We start from the raw sequence: 19,086 nt of genomic DNA on the forward strand, positions 1-19,086 counted from the left end.
GCTTCATGGCAAATGACTTTGCTAATTTGCTAACACAGCACTTCAAAGGAAATCTTATCTCCATAGAAAGTGAATGTGTTTGGTATTAAATAATAAAGTATACATAACCCATGGGACTCTTAAAACTTATTTAACTTCTTTATAAACTTTACAATGCAGTATGTGGATATTATAAATTACTTTCCATTCCAAGAAACTGTCCGGGCTGGTTGACCTTCCTTGGAATTTCCTCTTTGTAATTATGTTTAATGTGTTAATAAAGTTCACTTTGAACTGTATCATGGCAAATAGTCTCATAGGATGTGGGTCAGTGCTGGTGCGTTCACCATATGTGAAGCTTGACGTTAGCATGCAGTTTAGTTGAAGGAATAGCAAGGCTAAGTCCAAACAATTGTAGGAGCAGTATCTCCTCCCCAGGTTAGCAGTAAAAGGGGTTCATGGAAAGTTAGGAATGTGGAGTGGGAAATCATTTAGCTTTCACTGCTAGGTGTTACTAAATTATAGTGCTAGGTTCGAGTCACTATCAAAACACCATATATCTAGAGGGTTTTCACACAGAGCTATAAATCATGTTTACTGCATGTATGAGTTGAACGAGTGCACGAACTTTGCAATGCAGTCCAGGAAAATATAATTACATGTGTGTGTATTTTTGACTGTGAGAAATATGGACAGGAAGCTCCAGGCTATTCCACTGGTGTGTCTTAAATACACTTCTAGAAATTGTTTTTGCTGCTTCCCGGAAATAGCTGTTTGCTGAAGCAAATTGGCTTTCTTGGGTTTTACATACCTCCTTTTGCCAAGAAGTGGCAACCACCATCCCTTCCAAAGCACTGGACGGGAGAGCAGGAATGCTGGTAAAGCAGAGTCAGCAGCAGAGCAGCAAGTGGGGCTTTTCTGTGGTATAGGATGGTGGATATAAATTGAAAATTGCCCAGCTGTTCAGTAGGACAGGTGTAGGATCTGTCTTTTATATAACGGAACAGAATGGAGATTCCAGTTGCTTGTATTTGTAAATGAGGCGAATAAATCTGCACACTTGTCTGCATGTATATGAGCAGAAATATCTAAAACAAATGAGGTGATCACAGCATTTCCTTGTTAATGTTTGACTGGGCTTACATGATCTTGCACAGAAAGCTTGGTGTCTGGCTGGGCTTGATGGCTTCTTTCTGGGTGTACTTACATGCATTTGCAGATGGGGAAACTACAAGAGAGAAAATAACTTGGTGGAAAATGTAGGTTTAAATTATATTTTAAGCCTGATTGCACCCTGGCCCTTGGAACTTTTGGCATGATCCCTTCTAGTAACTAAAATGATTTGAATGTGATGGGGCAAAGTTATATTTAGTTTGTATTTGGAGAAAGAAGAACGAGCAGCCACGGGGGGAAGCAGCTGCATTCCCGTCACTTCTTCCCAAGTCACATCCATGGATGTCAAACCCCACCCTCCCCCTTAGCCAACAAATGATTCTCTCAAACTATTGGGGTGAGGACAAGGGGGACTGAAGAAAACCTGTGCGCAGTGGGTTTGTGTTGAGGTAGGGCTTAACCTACAGTAACAGCTCCTTCTGATCTCACAGGCTGTGAAGTCAGCTGCCTCTTCTCCAGCACGGTGGGGCTCTAAAGCATGTTTCTCAGCAGTGCACTGTAGCCATAGAGAGCTGCCTTTGCCTAATGGAAAATTGCAAGAGTGGAAGCAAGAAACAGTGGTTGTTTTCCCTCTCTCCCCACCACTGCCCCTCCTTTCCTGACTATAAAAGTGCGAAAATCCATGTCATCACTTTTGTTGGAATACCTACCTGGGGCCTTGCTTGTGACCCTTTCTCACATATCCCATGGCAAAACGCTGCAGGAGTAATTGCTGCTTCCAGGAGCATGAGAGGTTGTAGATTCTCAGCACTTAAAGACTGATTTTTTCAAGAATCACTGCCTAGTGGCTAAGAAATAAGGGGGAATATGGTGTAGGGACACCTCCTCCAGAATTCACAGCAGGGCTAAGGAACACTGTTCTCTCCTCCTACGGTTTGAAAGGATCCAGTCTGGAGCTTTGCCCTGTGGGTGCAGACACATGGCAATTCATGGAATCGCCCCCCTAGACAGAAAGATGGTATAAACTGGCATTAAAAAAAATTGGGTTGGTAGATATATGAACTCACAATTGTAATAACCTGGTCTAACAAAATGATTCAGGCTTGATGTAAGGAAAATGTTCTTTACAATGAGGGTGGTAAAACACTAGTACAGGTTGCCCAGAGAGATGGTGGATGTGCTGTTACCGGAGACATTTAAGGCCAGGCTGGATGTGGTTCTGGGCAATCTGGTGTCCCTGCTTATGACAGGCAGATTGGACTAGATGACCTTTGAAGGTCCCTTCTAACCCAGACTATTCTATCATTCTATGATTTCAGGTTTCTAAGCAATCCCTTGTGGTGTTGTTATCCAGCTCTTGCGGGGTTGCCCTGATGCATAACCCACAAACAAGGCAAATGGCCATAAGGCATTGTTCTCAAAGTATGTTAAATCATTTCTGCTCACATGCAACACAAAGTTAGAGCCTTGGATGGCTGAGGCTGTGGCACTGGCTGCTTGAGGAGTAATTGCATCTGCTTTTTTTATGCTGCATTAGAGCACATGAGAGCAGCATGCAGCAACAAGGGATGGGAAGTTGGCAGCAGTGAGGGTTCAGCCTGCTTGTACTTTGTTGTCAGATGAAGGTGAAGCAGCAAGTGCTTTCCTTTGATTTTCCCTCTGTAATCAGCTATAGCAATGCATCCACCCTACATGACCATGGGCTCCGCTCTCAGCTGTGAACACACACGTGCCCCAGTCCTGTGGGAGACACCACCAATGAACACCCAAAGTCACCTATGGCAGGGTTGCCAGCTCCTAAGCACTCTGCTCTTATCGCCATATTATAGGCATATTATGGGCCAGCTCTGTAAGGTGAGGAGCTCCCTTCAGTATCAGTGGTGCACATGAGAAATTGGGGTGCTCGGCATAGTTCTACTGCATCTTTTTGCTGTGATCATATAACAGAAGATGGAGCTGCTGTAGGCAATTAAACTCCAGGGTAACCTGGGTAATTCTGGGCAGCTTAATGTGTGGATTCAGAGTGGGAATACCATATAGTGCGGGATTTCATGGTATGTTGTGTGATGCAGCTCTGTGTCAGTAGCAACCATTGCACAGGGGATGCTGGAGAAGAGCCTTTTTGCAAAACACACTTCCCCCTCTCTGCCTCCTCCCCTCTAAATACTGACAGTGCAGAGTGGGGAGATGTGCCAAAGTATATTTTGACTTGAAGAGCATTCATCTGTCGCTGCTGCAGTCCCAAGGCAGGGCTGGGCTGTGTGGATACGTAGTGAAATAAGACCCGGTGGATGCCTGTACATTAGGAAGAGAGACAGAGATCCGTGACGATATCAACATTTTATTCTTGCATAGCCATCTACAGGAGGCCCAGCTATCGCTGGCTTGCCAGGGCCACTGAAGCTCTGGTTGCAGAGAGAGAGCACTGCAAGCACAGAAAGTTATTAAGACAAAGATGCTAGGTAGTAAAATGGTAATATTTACAGCAGCAAATGAAGAGAAGAAAGGTTTTAGCATCTTTGTCCTGAGGCTGTACCTTACCGAGGAGTGCATGCAGCTATATCTGGCAAAATGCAGCAAGAAAAAGGAGGGTGGATGGATTTTTATTCCTCATCCTGATAAAGCCGCTTGAGGGGCTAATGAACGGCTGCAGAGGACCAAGCTGGTCTGTTTCTTTTCAGACAGAAAGGCCCTAAGAAATGCAGCCTTTCCTAAATGTCATAAAGGTCTGTGAATAGATCCTGTGACAGGGCACGATCCAGTGATTCCTCAGAATTAAAGGTCAATCAAAGGAAAATGGCATATGGGAGAACCAATCTTACTGCTGACCCAAACATGTGACGGATGCAGAGGCAAGTCTGGTGCCATCGGGAAAGCTGCTTCTGCAGCCTGCCCCAGTGAGGTACATGACGTGACTGGGAAACTATCTGATTCCTCCGGGTCTCAGAATTCATCAGAAGTCAACCTGAATGTCGGAAGGAAAGGGATTTTGAAGGAGCTCCAGCAGGTTTCCAAGTCAGGAGGAGGGTGCTGTCTCTCCAATGTCCCTGCTTGCCCTGCACCAAACATTTTCCCCTGGCACTAATTATAGATCTGTTTTTGCTATTTGAATATGCAAGGAGTAGTAGCCTGGCTCATGAGTAGATTGCAATGAAGCTACTCTTAAAGTCTGGTTTGGTTCAGTAGGGCTGTAAGGCAGAAAGGACCTCTCCAAGGGCCAACCCAGAATTTCAGCAAGGCTATGGAATTGTCTCGACATTTATGTTCCTTTACACTGAGTGGGATTCTGCACCACGTAGGGAAATGTAGCAGGATTTTGGGCTGGATCCTTACCTGGTGTTCGTGAATTCTGTTTTATCAAAGCCAAACACAGATACACACCATCCTCTTGATGGATGGATTTTCTCTTTAAAAGACTCAGCATCATGAGTTGTGTCAGATCAGCATTCAAAGGATCTTGGCATTACCTCTCCATCTGCAGAGCTGGAGCATTCTCATAGCAGCCTTCCAGTATCTGAAGGGGGCTTATAAGGATGCTTAGAGGGTCTCTTCTTTAGGGACTGTAGTAACAGGACAAGGGGTAATGAGTTAAAACTTAAACAGGGGAAGTTTAGATTGGATCTAAGGAAGAAGTTCTTTACTGTGAGGGTGGTGAGGCACTGGAATGGGTTGCCCAGGGAAGTTGTGAATGCTTCATCCCTGGCGGTGTTCAAGGCCAGGCTGGACAGAGCCTTGGGTGATATGGTTTAGTGTGAGGTGTCCCTGCTCATGGCAGGGGGTTGGAACTGGATGATCTTAAGGTCCTTTCCAACCCAAACCATTCCATGATTCTATGATTCCCTGTCTTCTGGGATTGTTCTATGATTCTACAATTCTGTGCACTGCTGGATAGGCAGGATTTCTCATGGTGTTTTGCCAGCCCCCTTGGAGTATGGGAGGGCACTGTCCCAATGGTGTCTGCAGGAGGGGTACAGAGATGAGTGTTATTTTTGCCAGGGACTGACTTCTTTAGAGTAAATGCTCTCAAGATTCCCACTTTGGGTCTTGAGTATTTCATCAGAATCTGAATGTGTCTAAGACCCATTGGTTTAACCAGGCTCTTAGTTGAAATAATGAATGAGTTTCAATCTAGTTCATGACTCTCTTCTCTGCTTGAGCGGCGCATTTGCTCTCCGGCAAAGCTGCAAAATTCATGGGTGAGATTCAGCATGAATAACTGCAACAGCAGTTCTGTAGTCACTCAGGAGCTGGACTGTATGTGCTGCCTTAGTCATGCTGGGGAAAATTCATACAGGCGTTGGAATAATAGGGATTAGTCATGAGGAAGTGCAAATACGACCTGTGTAGCTTATCCCATGTGAGTCCAATGCTGCAAAACACTAGGAACAGGAGTCAAATATGAGGGAACGGTTCCAAATCCCACAAACATCTTGTGGGTTTTGGGTGCAACTCAGCATCAGCAATCCTTAGGAAAACATTTTGTCCTTATGCAAGAGCAGAGCATTTATTATCACACCCATTAATAGATTGTTCTGGGAAGAGCATTGCTATTGCAGTTTGTGTGGGGAACTTGTGCAATGAAAAGGCAGAAAAGGCAGATGAAGGAGAAAGACTGCTTCAACTTTTCAGAGCCTTGGGAAGAAATTCCCATTTAATTCAGCTGTGGGACCATTTCCACTGCTGGAATCTTTATCACTTCTGTTTTCTGAGTGTTGGCCTATCCAAGAGCATCCTGTTATCGAATGGCAAACAGTGTGCTCACTCCGTGACATTCCAGGGACACTCTGTTTTGCATGAAATTATCACGTTTAACAAAGAACAAATATTTGTCAGTTGGGTCAAACCAGCAGGGTTGCTAAGGGAGTTTATGAAAATATCCTCTTTTGGACTGTAAGCAATGTTAACGTGTCAGGTTATCCTGTGTCTTTTGGTGAAGTGCTACCCAATGAATGCTTTGTGTCCAACAACTGCAGGCTCATGCATCTCAGAAACAACCCATCTGGTGACTATTAAGGGGAATTAATGTACATGCAACATGAAAGGATTGAAACATGGGGGGGGTGAGGGAGCAGTGTTTTGTTTTAAGTGCCAGTGCTGTTACTAATTTTGCCTTCAGGATAGGTGTTAAGTTTAAAACAACTCCAGTTGCTTTACCAAATACAGTTGAACATTTTGTGTGTTGGCCTCCTCCTTGCTATAGTAAAATGAGGGTGCTTTGGAAAAGCAAAAAACACTCAGAATCAGGCTTCCCTGGTGGATTAGCATGAGCTGATGATGATGGCAAGGCTACAGTTTCATGTCTTGGACAAAGCAGTATCTCTGTTATTTTATCCTTCTGTAATTGCCTGCATTTTAGCCTTGATTGTAAGTGATTTTTGGTAAACGCCTTTCACTTTATCTCTGACTTGTCTTTAAATCAGTTCTGTGTCACCAGCAAAAGCAATAACAGCTCCTCCACTCTCTGTTCTTCCTTAGGCCCCCCAAGGATTGCGGATAAAGTGATTCACCGCCAGTCCGTGAGGCTAGGGAGGACCATCAAGCTCCTGTGCCCAGTGGAGGGTGACCCCCCACCCCTCACAATGTGGATGAAGGATGGACGCACTATCCACAGCGGCTGGACAAGGTTCCGAATCCTTCAGCAAGGGCTGAAAATTAAGGAGGTGGAAAGTGAGGATGCGGGGACCTACATTTGCAAAGCCACCAATGGCTTTGGCAGCACCAATGTGAACTACACCCTCATCGTGATTGGTGAGTAGGGGCTGGAGAAAAGCCAGGCTTCACCTACTCTGGGATATGAGAGCAAGCTGATTTCTGCGTAGCTGTCAGTGACTGCAGATTTGCTTTGCTAATCATTTACTGACCTCCACTCTTAACTGGCCCTTTCCAGTGTCTGAGGATTGCCAGAGCTGGCTACGGTGCTGCACATCTTCTGCTGCAGCCGGCTGCAGGCAGATAAGATTACGCAGTGCCAAAGGTTACAAATAAACAGGAATGATGCAATAGTCACCAGAGTCCAGATTGCAATGAATTCCACACAGGAAAGGCTGTGTGATAAGGAGAGGTCACGCTGATCTTTATGTTTGCTGTTGTAGTTCTCAAAACAAATGTTGAGGCACCCGTATAAAGGCATACAGCTGGAAGATCCATGTATTGAGCTTTGCAAAGCATGGTGTCTTTGGGAATAATAATATCAAGGTTGAAACAAAGCTCAGAGCTGGCATATGACCCAGGGATGTGCAGCTCCTGAGACATCTCCTTGGTGGAGGCAGGATTAAAAAAGCTTCAGATCCTGTCTTGGTGACCATGGGTTCACAGGTTGTGCTTTTGAGCATCTTCAAAGGGTTTGCTTGGCCTGGCAATGGGATTTTGGGGTTATCTTCTGGGCTGAGAATTCCTTAAGGCCCCAAAGATGCTTCTTTGGATAATCAGAGATTCTGCTGCTGTGCCTGTCATGGAAATACGCTCATTGGTCCTTGTCTGCGAGAAGGGAAAGAGCTGGATGAAAATGTGCATGCTGAAAGATGCTGAGGGAATAGAGAGGGTTACAAAGCAGGGGGTGAGATCACGTATTGCTCATCCTATTGCCTCGTTAAAATTCCAAATATATGGTCTACAAAGTTCTGTTTCTCACAGACAGTGGAAGAGAGGATAGAGTTTAGGGCATTTTCCATCTGCCTACTGATTGGCATGGCCTGATTTTGTTCTATTTCTCCTTTTTCCCCTTTGCAGTAGGAGTGCTGCTATGGACTCAGAGCATGTAGCAGACACTTGGTGCTGCTTGATGGAGGATTATCACCCGATAGCAAGGTGATTCTTGGAGAATACACTTTGCTGCAAAGCCAGTAAGGGAAATAGACCAGAATGTGAATGTCTTATCAGGAAAGAGATGTTTAGGTGAGGGAAACCCTCTTGTGATACCACTCCTGTAGCATCAATGGGAGAGAGCCACAAAAACCATCTTACAGTTTATATACTTTGCAGATTTGTTTTTTCCCATTCATCTCTTTCCTGTATATGTTCATCATCTTTGCTACAGTGAACAAAGTGGATATAATCTATAAAGTGTCATGTCTATACAGACTTATTTTGGACATGCTTTCCAGATGGTTTTGTGCAGAGAAAGAAATGCTACAAGAGCCTGCTTCACTCCTGCTTGTGCTTTTGCGGTATGTGGAGGTTGCCAAAGTTTTTGATCTTCTGTGTCATCCAGTATCTTCTATAAAGCTCAGGGCTCAAGCCACATCCCATTATTCCAAGGCAAAGAGGCATTGAGGTACCTGTGAGTCAAAGAAGGCTCTGACTACTCTTGGTAGCACAACAGAAACAAATGAAAGGGAAAAGCCTGGAGGCAGAGGGTAAAAGTTGGACTAGAATTCAGGAAAGATTGAGGCAAAACCTCCAATTCAGTTGCTTGGGGAAATGGGATTATCAAATTTAATTGTGTTAAGAACAATAGTGTTCATTATATTTGGCACTGAAAAGCCCTGGGCACAAACACTAGTTATTTAGAGCCTCATCAGGCAGCTATGGAAGGAAATGGCAAGCTCCCGCTGGTCTGCTGTGGGTGTGAGATTGAGCCCTATGCAAACAAAAATTGATCACCAAGTGCCAACAAAAGGGTAACTTTAAACTAAAAGTGTGGCAGACATATGGGCTCAGTTATCATTCATCTCCATGTGTCCTTGTTGTAATGCTGCTTAACCCCAATACTTCTTAGCCTCTGTGCATCTTCCTTCTTTGAGTTGCAGTGTACCCTTGTGCACTGTTGCTGCTCAAACCATTTTCTATGGATTGCTTATGCCCCTTTTCTGCAGTGGTACAGAATGTGTTCATGTAAAGTTTCAAACCAATTGCTTTTCACTAGAGCAATTTCCCCTGAAATCAAATGTTCCCTCACTGCCTTTCTTGCCAAAGTCTGCTGGTAAACACAAGGTATCACTGACTTGTTCTTTCAAGGGACCCAAACATTTAATGAGTTGACCAGATGCTTGTGTTCGTCCTGGTGAAAATGCTTTAGGTTGAGAGCAAATTAATCCTTTGTTGACTTTTGAGAAGGAGGCAGTGATTTAAAACCAACTGCATGTCAGTTTTGAGGATGAAGATCAAATTGATGGAGCTGTTTTGTTTGTGCCCCGGAAAGCACAAACTTCATTATGCTGAGTGGCTTTTTGAACCATATGGCCTCTTTATTCTCCTACTCCTTCAAAGGAGAAAAAGCTCTTATTCCAACTTTACTGCTGACACCAAACATGTAAACCCACACAGGTGCCAGACATGGGAAAGGTGTTTAAGATATTAAATCTAGAATAGCATTAAAAGATTTGTTAAATGTTGGAACTTGGAAAAGATAAAACCCATTTTGACATTAAAGCATCCTGGAAACTTAAGCAATAATATCTGGAGTTGGTACAGTAGCTTATTGAAAGGTTTTGGACTTATCCTACATGCTTTTAATGGAGCTCTGCCACACTGCTGGAAATGTCACACCTGTGCTATGTACGTTTACACTGCAACAGGATAAGATGAAGTTTTACCCAAGGTTCTACAAAAAGCTGAGACTAAAGTTCAGCAGCCCTGAACCTCTCTGCCTGCGTTCAATGCTATATAACTCGTATTAATCTTAGCTCTGTAATCCATTATTGTATAGGGAACCAACAAAAACTGTGACATGGTACATAGGAATAAGAAGGGCAATGGTTCCACCAACGTTAATGGGTGCTGGCAAACATGGCAAAGATGATCTCCCTTGTCTCCATTGCAGGTCGGTCTCTGTGAGGTGCATTAATTTTGGTATAAGCCTGTTTGAATGTTGCTTTGTGGCTTTCATGACTGATCTTGCTTGCAAGCAGCCAGCTCAGAGAATGAGCAGAGCAAATGAAGTCTGCCTCTGCATGTCGGTAGACATGTTGCCTAGCCAGAGAACTTCTCAGTCTGCAAGTGTGGATGAGATGGATTACTATGACTTTACAATAGTAACTAAGGCAAAGAGAGACCAGGAGATTAGTCCAAGGCCACATAAAATATGAGTTGTGGCTCAGAGTTGAGTCTAAACCTCTTAACTCTTATCCTAAAAGACTGTTCCTCCATCATAACACTTTCTAAACTCTTTTCTTACTAATTTAGCATCTTCACGCTGCTGTGTTGGAAGGGAGTCTTCTCTTATTCTAGGTTTTTGATCTTCGTTCTCAGACAAAGGTTTTGCTAACCCAGATGGTAGCAATTGGTTTCTGCCCTGCTTATTTCCCCATCTTCTCAGACAGAGTGGACTGGATCCCAAAGATCCAAGGAATCCTTCTCTAATACATCCCTGCATGAAATGTAAGCCAGTAAAAGCAGATAACCAATATAAGTCAAATTTACAATTTCCTCTCTTATCCAGCCTTAATAGTTTTTGTGGCTTACCACAAGATTTGGGATGCCAATTACACTGCAGACAGATTTACAAATGCTGGAAGAGGAACTTCTCTTTAATCAGTATTAAATCAGCAGTGCAGTTATTAAGCACAATGGTTCCTTTTTGTGGAGAATTACCTGTAGCTCATCAAAACAAATGTGCTGTATGTTTCCAGAAAGTTATTTGTACAGTGATGCCCATGAAAATCTTGTCTTTAAGGTTTTTTTTCCCAGCTGAATCAATTCAGAAGAGATGATTTATGATCTGCAGGTGTGAAAAAGTTACTTTATTTGGGTTTTAGATGCTTGGTTGAAACCTGTGGTTTCTTTACTGCGGAATAAAACTCCCTTGCCAGTGTGCTCTAAAAGGAAGCCTGAGGTCAAAGAGGAAGAAACACAATGTTTGAATAGCTGCTCGCTGTTTGGAAACTGCTCACCTTGTGTGCTGCATGGAGGTATGTTCTGCAGAGAAAAATAGCATGTGATGATGTAAAAGTGAAGCCTGTATCAGGCTGTGACCAGCTTGGAGAAACTGAGGTTTCATATACGGAGCCATCACAGGCTCCAGCCAACAGGCCATCCTGGGAAATCTTAGCCCAAATAGGTGAGATTTGCCTGACTTATAAATAGCTGAAAACAAAGTCTTCTAATAAGGAAGTGCTGGACAACCTTCACTGCCGTCTCTTGCAATTGCTGTTTATTATTACAATAATAAACAACATCACTTGTTCCAGAAGTCTGGTCATTCTCTGAAAGGAAGATTGTTGGTGAACAGCTGTAGGAAGGACTGTTAGTAAATATTTATGCTGTAGCATAATAACTTCTTTCATTAATGCTCAACACAGAGGACTTTTCACTTGCAGAAGTGTTATGGGCCAAGTCCTGCAAGGTGTGCCATCATTGCAACATGCAGGGTTATTGCTACAGGTGCTTCCAGTAAATACTTCATCTTGCATCAGTTGCTCAAACAAGTGATGAAAGATCCGACTCTCTATTTTCACATCTGCCTTCATGTTTCTTACAACCCTCTGCAGCAAAGAAAAAGGAAGCAGCAACAAGAGAAGGGTTTGGGATTGTCTTTGCACTGTCGACTTCTTGCTTTGCTTAGGGTTTGTAAACTGCCAAAGACAAATCTTGCCCCTGTGCATGTCAGCACAAGAAAGATCAACATTTAAATCCAAGGAAGAGCTGCTCCAGTGTTTCTCTTTCTTGCCCCATGTCTCTGACTGCTGCAATCGTTTTTTGCTTTTCTTTGGATTTACTTGGAGGAAGTTTTTGGTGAAGAACCCATCATCCATCCAGTCCGTATCCCCTCTTGTGCTTGGCCCTCTGAGAGACTGAGCCACTTGGCTCCATCTGGGCTGTGGACTGATAAAATCTTGAAGCAGAGAGCAGGAGGAAAAGTGCAGCTTGTTCTCCTAAACCTCTGATGGGCTCTTCAGAAATTGAGCTACATCTCATTTTCAAACAAATCAAATTTACCATTAAATGTCTGCTGTCTGCTGCAATTGATTGCTTTGAGAATCTTCCCTGACATCAGATGATTTATCTTTAAAGTAGCTTTTTCCTACTGAGCCAGCTGCTGTTTTATGCTTTTCTTACAGCTTGTCCAAAGACAGCTCTCTTTGATAACAGACATGTGTGAAAAATTTGTATTAAAATAACCTCCTTTTTTTTTAAACAGTCAACATAAGTATCCTGAAAAAAAAAAAAAATAATGGCAATGTCTGAATGGGTATTTATTTAAATGTGCTTTTTTTTTTTTTTCTGCTCACAGTAGTAGAAAATACTGTGCGAAAAAAATGTCAAGTACAGTAAAATATGGTTTATATTACAGTTCTCCACTGAAGTAATCAATCCATGTCTCAGAACTCATTTACAGTGCAAAAGCTGAGAAAACATTTGTAGCCCAGAGTCAGGTGCCTCCAGCCATCTTGGAAAATCATGCCAAATTCATTGGTGTCTGGGTTTTGGCCTCTTACTAAACTCTGGGGACCAGAGAGAGATGTGCTCGGCAATAAGATGTGAATCAACATTGAGTCAGCAATGTGTGCACCAAGGGACTGCTCATGCTAAGCAAAAACTGGAATGAGTCAACTCTTAAAAAAAAAGGAGGGGAAAAAAGGTGCTGTATTTGCATTTGAAAAGAAGATGGTGTAGCTTGTTCTGGTCGTGCTATGGAGTTAGCAATCCATCTTTAGCGCATTTACTTCAACTCGAAGTGTGAAAGGCAGCCCATCCAGCGTGGGACCGTTAACACAATCACAGGGCATATAATCATGACTAATGATGATTAGTCAGTTGTTATATGGAAATGAAGAATTCCTTGTGACAATAAACAGTAACGAAGTTCTCATGTTTGATTTGTTAAGGCCCCAATCCGGCAGCTGGATCTACGTTGGTGGCCTCCTGTGAGTACGCAGCGTGATTAACACCAGATGAGGATCTGGCCATAGTCACTGATGCTTAGTAATGGTTATGTTGCTAATTAAAGCTCAGATTGTTTTTTGGCCTTTGGGAGCCTTAGTTTACTACTCAAGGTCTAGCAATTGCAATCATTGCACAAGGACTTCTTGTCCCCGTGTGGTGTGGTGTCACTAGGTCACAGTAACCCCTCTGTGGAGATGCAGGTTCATAACAAGACCTGTCTTCGTTGTGTTAAAAGTGAGGGGGCCCTGCATATCAGCTTGTGGGAAGAGACTGTCAATGTGCATGAATTGATTCCATTGACTAGAGGAATCAATGAAGTCCTTGGTACAGAAAATGTGTGTATTGCCATGTTTTGGTGCAAACTCATAGCTAGAAACTTGTTCACTTGGAAATGAAGCTCCTTTTCCAAGGGAAGTGACTCATCATTGACTAATGATGCCCTCACCCAGTCAATGGCTCTTCTTTCTGGGTGTTTATTAGCGTAGGCATAAGACACACACCCTGGCCATACTCGGTGTGCTTAGCAGCACAAACATGCTAAAAGCAGTCTAAAAGCAATCAATCAGGAGTTCCTATCCTCTGAATTTCAGTGTTGCTTCATCTCCTCCTCATTTGGGGAATCCCGCTCACAACCCAACAAAGTCCCTGTCCCTATATGCAGTATGTTGAGTCTTGGATGATGTCCACTCTCTGGGAGAGGGAAGGAGGAGAGAGAAATGCTCGAAAATGAAATGGTGACTCTTCCTGGGTTGCTGCAGAAAAATGATTTCACTAGTTTTCATCATTTTGATAGTGCTACCTTAGACTGTTGTCACAACAGCCCATAATAATTTGTTCTTGAAAAGCTCTTTCTCCATAAAAAGGTGATGATGTGAGCACCAGTATTAGCTGTAACTATCCTAAAAATGACTGATCAAAAATGTAGCACCAGGTGATTTGACTGATGACTCTCATTGAATGGGTGTGAAAGGCTGGAAAAATCACATCTGGGCAGCAGTCTTGTTTCTCCAAGTCCAGATCTATAATGTAACTCAGTGCTAATGCTGTATAATGTCCACGGTTTTTACAAGATCTTTGTTAGGTTTTATTAGTTTCGTTTGATTTTATAACAAACTTTACAGTATGCTTATCAACACATCATGTTCTGGCTAACAAAAGCCGCACTGTTTAAGCTGATCTCTTTTTTTCCCTTCGTGAAGCTGTAACATAGAAGCCAAGTCAAGAAGGTGACAACACCTGTTCACAATTTAAAGGAAATGAAAAGATTTTTTTTCCATGGATGTAAGCATGAAATTCATACATATCTGTATGGATATATAATTTCCCACCATACTCCATCCTGTGGTAGACTGTGGCAAACCAGAGCTGCAGGCAGTGTAAATTCGAGGCATGCAGGACATATGGATGCGTTTAGCCCACAATCCTTTGCAGATGCTTTGGAGTGTGTAGAGACTGCTACACCCATGCAAATAGTAAGCTGCAGCTCTGTTTGCTGCACGAATATTGTTTGGGAATGAAAACAATATACACAATACTGGGCAGGCTGACATTAAAAGCATGTTTGATCTGAGCAATTTATGGCTTCCTTCTGTTAAATGATATTAATAGAATTAGCCTCTGATCCCAATGAGTTTGTGGTTTACATGTTAGGTTTTTCTCGTCAGTATGTCTGAGGCTAAGAGCATCTTTTGCATCTGACTTTATAGAATCATAAAATAGTTAGGGTTGGAAAGGACCTTAAGATCATTCAGTTCCAACCCCCCTGCCATGGGCAGGGACACCTCACACCAGACCGTGTCACCCAAGGCTCTGTTCAGCCTGGCCTTGAACACTGCCAGGGATGGAGCATTCCCAGCTTCCCTGGGTAACCCATTCCAGTGCCTCAGCACCTTCACAGTAAAGAACTTCTTCCTTATATCCAATCTAAACTTCCCCTGTTTCAGTTTGAACCCATTACCCCTTGTCCTGTCACTACAGTCCCTAATGAAGAGTCCCTCCCCAGCATTCCTATAGGCCCCCTTCAGATACTGGAAGGCTGCTCTGAGGTCTCCACGCAGACTTCTCTTCTCCAGGCTGACCAGCCCCGACTTTATCAGCCTGTCTTCATAGGGGAGGTGCCCCAGTCCCCTGAACCAGAGTTGTCTTTGTTACGACCTTCCATACATCTATTGGACAGCGTTTCAGCCCGTGTGGACAGAGCAATGCTGATGTGCACAGCCACATTTATTCACATCTATGGATCTATGGTGCTGCATTTGTGAGTAAAGCCAAGACAGTCCCTGCTCAAAGCAGGTGATGTGTATGCGTGTGAAAAGCAGGCATACAGATGGTGGTCTGGATTACCAGTCAAGATCTGCTGTGACTGCAGAATTTAAGAGTATTTAGATTAATAGCATCCCAAGTAATGAGAAGCCATCAAGCTAGTTGCAGACCTGATCATCAGTGGTTTTGAGATATCTACCATCTTGCCAGCCGTCCAAGATGAACATCTTCCTCAAGTGGCAGGGTCTTTCAGTTGACTTTCCTACTGTCCTCCTCTTTTCCTGTTTGTGTTTCCTTGGCGCTTGCTCTCCATCCCCCTATTGCTTGCCAAAGGCTGGGAGTGAAGGACTTAGCATGGCGTTGTTGGACTCAGGACCAGTGAAGCTCAGTTGAGTTTCATTGACACAGTGTCTTCAGGACACAGTGCTCCAGAGAGAACTATGCCCCATTTCCTAGTGCTCAGGGGAACCATCTTTAAGATGACAGAGGGGAGATTTAGATTAGATATTAGGCAGTTGTTCTTCACTGTGAGGGTGCTGAGGTGCTGACACAGGGTGCCCAAAGAAGCTGTGGCTGCCCCATCCTTGGCAGTGTTCAAGGCCAGGCTGGATGGGACTTGGAGCAACCTGCTCTAGTGGAAGGTGTCCCTGCCCATGGCAGAGGGTTGGAACTGGATGAGCTTCAAGGTCGCTTCCAACACAAACCATTCCATGACCTTATGATCATACAGCTCTGCTGTCCTCCATTTGCCCAATAAATAGCACAGTTACTGGGTTTTTAGCCAAATTTTAGACCTGTTGATACCAGTTAACTCAGAAATACACAAGTGGCACACTTGTAAATTAAGGTGCAGTGTATAATATTTATTATAGGGAGAACAGCGTCAAGCTGGGCTATTTTATAAGGTGAAACTTGAATGTTGATTTTGGAGACTCCCCCTTTATCTGTAAATGCACATACATACCACTGATTGCTCATATGCTGCTTCTTGATCTATGCATGCAGGTATGTTGCTCGTTAAAATGTAGGTTCTTCAGGAGGTGTATTTTTACATTCCTGCAGGGTCTAGTGCTCTACCTTTCCTGTGCTGTCTTTGGCATCAGCATTAAGAAAGAGATGAAAAAAGAAGGAAAAAACCAACCAACAAAACTGCTGGCAATTAGTGTCTAAACCTATTTTTAAATCAGATTTATTTTTGTTTCAGGAGAGAAAGCGCATATTCTGTGTTGTGCTTGATGAATAATGTCATTGTGCTAGAACACTTGTCGATTCTCCCTTATAATAACGTGGGTTTCATAGTGAGAAGACCTGAGTGTTTATGTTATATACTTTTGGCAGTAAATTTGGAAAAGAGGAGGGGGAGAAAAAAAAGTACTAATCCCAGGAGTTCTGAAACCTACACTCCTTCTTAAATGTACCCTGTTAAAGACATTAAGTCCCTTGCAAACATCCATCTATCAGCAGTTGAGAGTTTGTAAAAGGCGTACTTTGTTCTGAACTCCCTGCCCTACTGATTATGCACAGTTCTTTTATTCTGTGAATAGGATGACGACCCCTTAGCCTGGTAATGATGACAGATTTATGTATTTTAACACCCAGACGCTGCTGTATTTGCTAAGGGCTGCCAGACTCCAGCAGTGCTGCAACTGTAGTTTATTTTCATTGTCAGTTTGGGCTGCTTTTTAAGGTGTTCTGCAGCCACTGGAAGCAGTGCCATGGCTGCTCGCAGAGGTTGAGATGTCGGGATGTTAAGAGCATAAGCTACCATCCTTGGACTGTTTCCACTCATAAAATGTCAGTTTTACTCTGGTTGCACTCACAGGGTGGAACCTGCTCCTTACACTGAAGCCAGGGAAAAGAGGGGAGAAACAGAACCCCTCTGAGCAGTAAAAGGAATCAGATAACATAGAATTTATCCCTTCACTTTCTACTCCCATGATGTATTTTGTAGCTCTTGAGTTAATGTTTTAAAGAGAACCTTCTATTAAAGTCTAGTAAAAGCAAAGAACATAACCATACCTTGCAAGCTTAGCTGGTAAAGCACTGTATGGGTCAATACATCTGTCCTCTGCACGATGCATCTGTCTGTGATTACTTTTGGGTTGTTTTAAATTACTGCAAGTGGCAGAACAATAGGGAGACAAGCAGTGAGAACAATGCTGTTGTTCAATAACAAGCTAAATCATTAACAGGACTGTGCAGAAAATATTTCATGTCAATTAAAGGGAAACAAACGATTTGATTTTCCATTGCAATGATCCACTGCAACAAAGGCAGTTGATGTCTTTCTTCTGTTCTTCTTCCCTTTCCTTTCATTTCGCTGTTCCTGAGTGTATGTAATTTTCTTACAGACACGCCACAAAGGTCAAACAAATGCAGAATATGATGGGTTTCTGATCTCTTCATGCTAACCAAACCACTACCTCTGAGTTTACCACACAATCCTAATGACACATAGGACTTTTATGGACTTTGTTTTTAGGGTGTTTTTTTTTTACTTCCAATTCATTGTTTCCCTGAAAAATGTTGTCAAGTCAGTTGAACTCTTTAGATGAGTCAGTTTTCTGCTTCATTGTCAACAAAAGGCTTGGAAATATTTGGGATTAAATCCTCCATTACGAAACTAATTTGTTTTGGAAAAAGCACCACCGCCGAATTCTTTGTTGAGTTTTCTTTGGCCCAGCAGTAGATGTTTCCCTTCTTAAAGAGAAGCTGTGTGAGTTGGCGTGTTGGTTTTGTGTTGGTTTTTTCAAGGTAGAATAAATGATGGACGAGGCCTTGGGTAATATGGTTTAGAGCGAGGTGTCCCTGCACATGGCAGGGGGGTTGGAACTTGATGATCTGAAGGTCCTTTCCAACCCTAACTATTCTATGATTCTATGGTGACCTTTCCATTGAAGTAAACAAGGAACTTCATCTCAACTTCGTTGAATGTGTGACGGGAAAGGGGAGAGCTGGTGACAGTCCTCCTTGTTCACTGGCAGGGAATTTGGGAATGGAGTTGGATTTACTTCAGACGCAGGCTGGGATTCCCAAACCTGTCTGCTGCTCTCTCCAGAGCAATCCCAGGAATCTCTTCGAGGAGAGGAATGGCACCCCCCCAATCCCAGCACAGGCCAGTGTTTGTGCTCTGTTTGCAGTGTCTCCTGACAACTGCAAACCCACTGCAGTTTCTCCTGATAGCCTTTGGGTGTGCTTTGGCAAGACAAACTCCAACCCAGGAGAAAGCTGTGGGAATCTGACATCAAGGGGGTTTTCCAGCTCTTGGGAGCTGGTTTGGTTTGAGTGTGGTTTTGTTAGTCCCCTTTCCTTCAAAGGGGCTTGGAAGATGCAGCAACCTTCCCTTGTGGGAAGTGAATAATACTGAGGGTGAATTTTGAGAAGCTGATCTGTGCCTTCAGCTTGAAATGCGGGCAAGGTGCTAAATGTGCTCCTCCTGTACTGACAGGCATGCTCCTGAGATGTGAGATGGGAGCTAAATAACAGCTAAATAACCCATCCTGCTCACATTGGTGGATTGGTTGGCTTTGTCTATGGGGACCCCATCATGCCCAAGGAAGCTGTGAATGCTTCATCCCTGGCAGTGTTCAAGGCCAGGTTGGTCAGAGTCTTGGGTGACATGGTTTAGTGCGAGGTGTCCCTGCCCATGGCAGGGGGTTGGAACTGGATGATCTTAAGGTCCTTTCCAACCCAAACCATTCCATGATTCTATGATTCCCTCTCTTCTGGGATTGTTTTCAGAGCCTCTGGGGAGGTGTTCAAGGAGCTGTAATCACAGCCATGTGTAAACATGTCTATGTGACCTTCAGTCAAAACGAGTTTGTTCTCTGGGTGCTTCATCCTTGGATAATTATGGAGAATTCTGTGATGGCCCCTTGAAACCTTGCCATGATAAACAAGCAGAAGGGC

At 43.4% G+C, this 19,086-nt stretch overlaps 1 protein-coding gene across 3 annotated transcripts in view; it reads left to right on the top strand.

Annotated features, from left to right (window-relative positions):
- Positions 1 to 19,086, top strand: part of FGFRL1 (fibroblast growth factor receptor like 1) — a 172,983-nt gene that overhangs the window by 79,675 nt on the left and 74,222 nt on the right. For all 3 annotated transcript variants that reach the window (XM_061359772.1, XM_061359770.1, XM_061359773.1), the window contains exon 3: positions 6,568 to 6,840. In XM_061359772.1, coding sequence (XP_061215756.1) covers positions 6,568 to 6,840 — 273 coding nt within the window. The remainder of the gene's footprint in view (positions 1 to 6,567; positions 6,841 to 19,086) is intronic.

This window comes from Neopsephotus bourkii, unplaced genomic scaffold (assembly GCF_033783945.1).
Source record: "Neopsephotus bourkii isolate Nb327-2 ecotype Australia unplaced genomic scaffold, CSIRO-AGI_Nbou_v1 NB_994, whole genome shotgun sequence".
NCBI classification, from domain to species: domain Eukaryota; kingdom Metazoa; phylum Chordata; class Aves; order Psittaciformes; family Psittacidae; genus Neopsephotus; species Neopsephotus bourkii.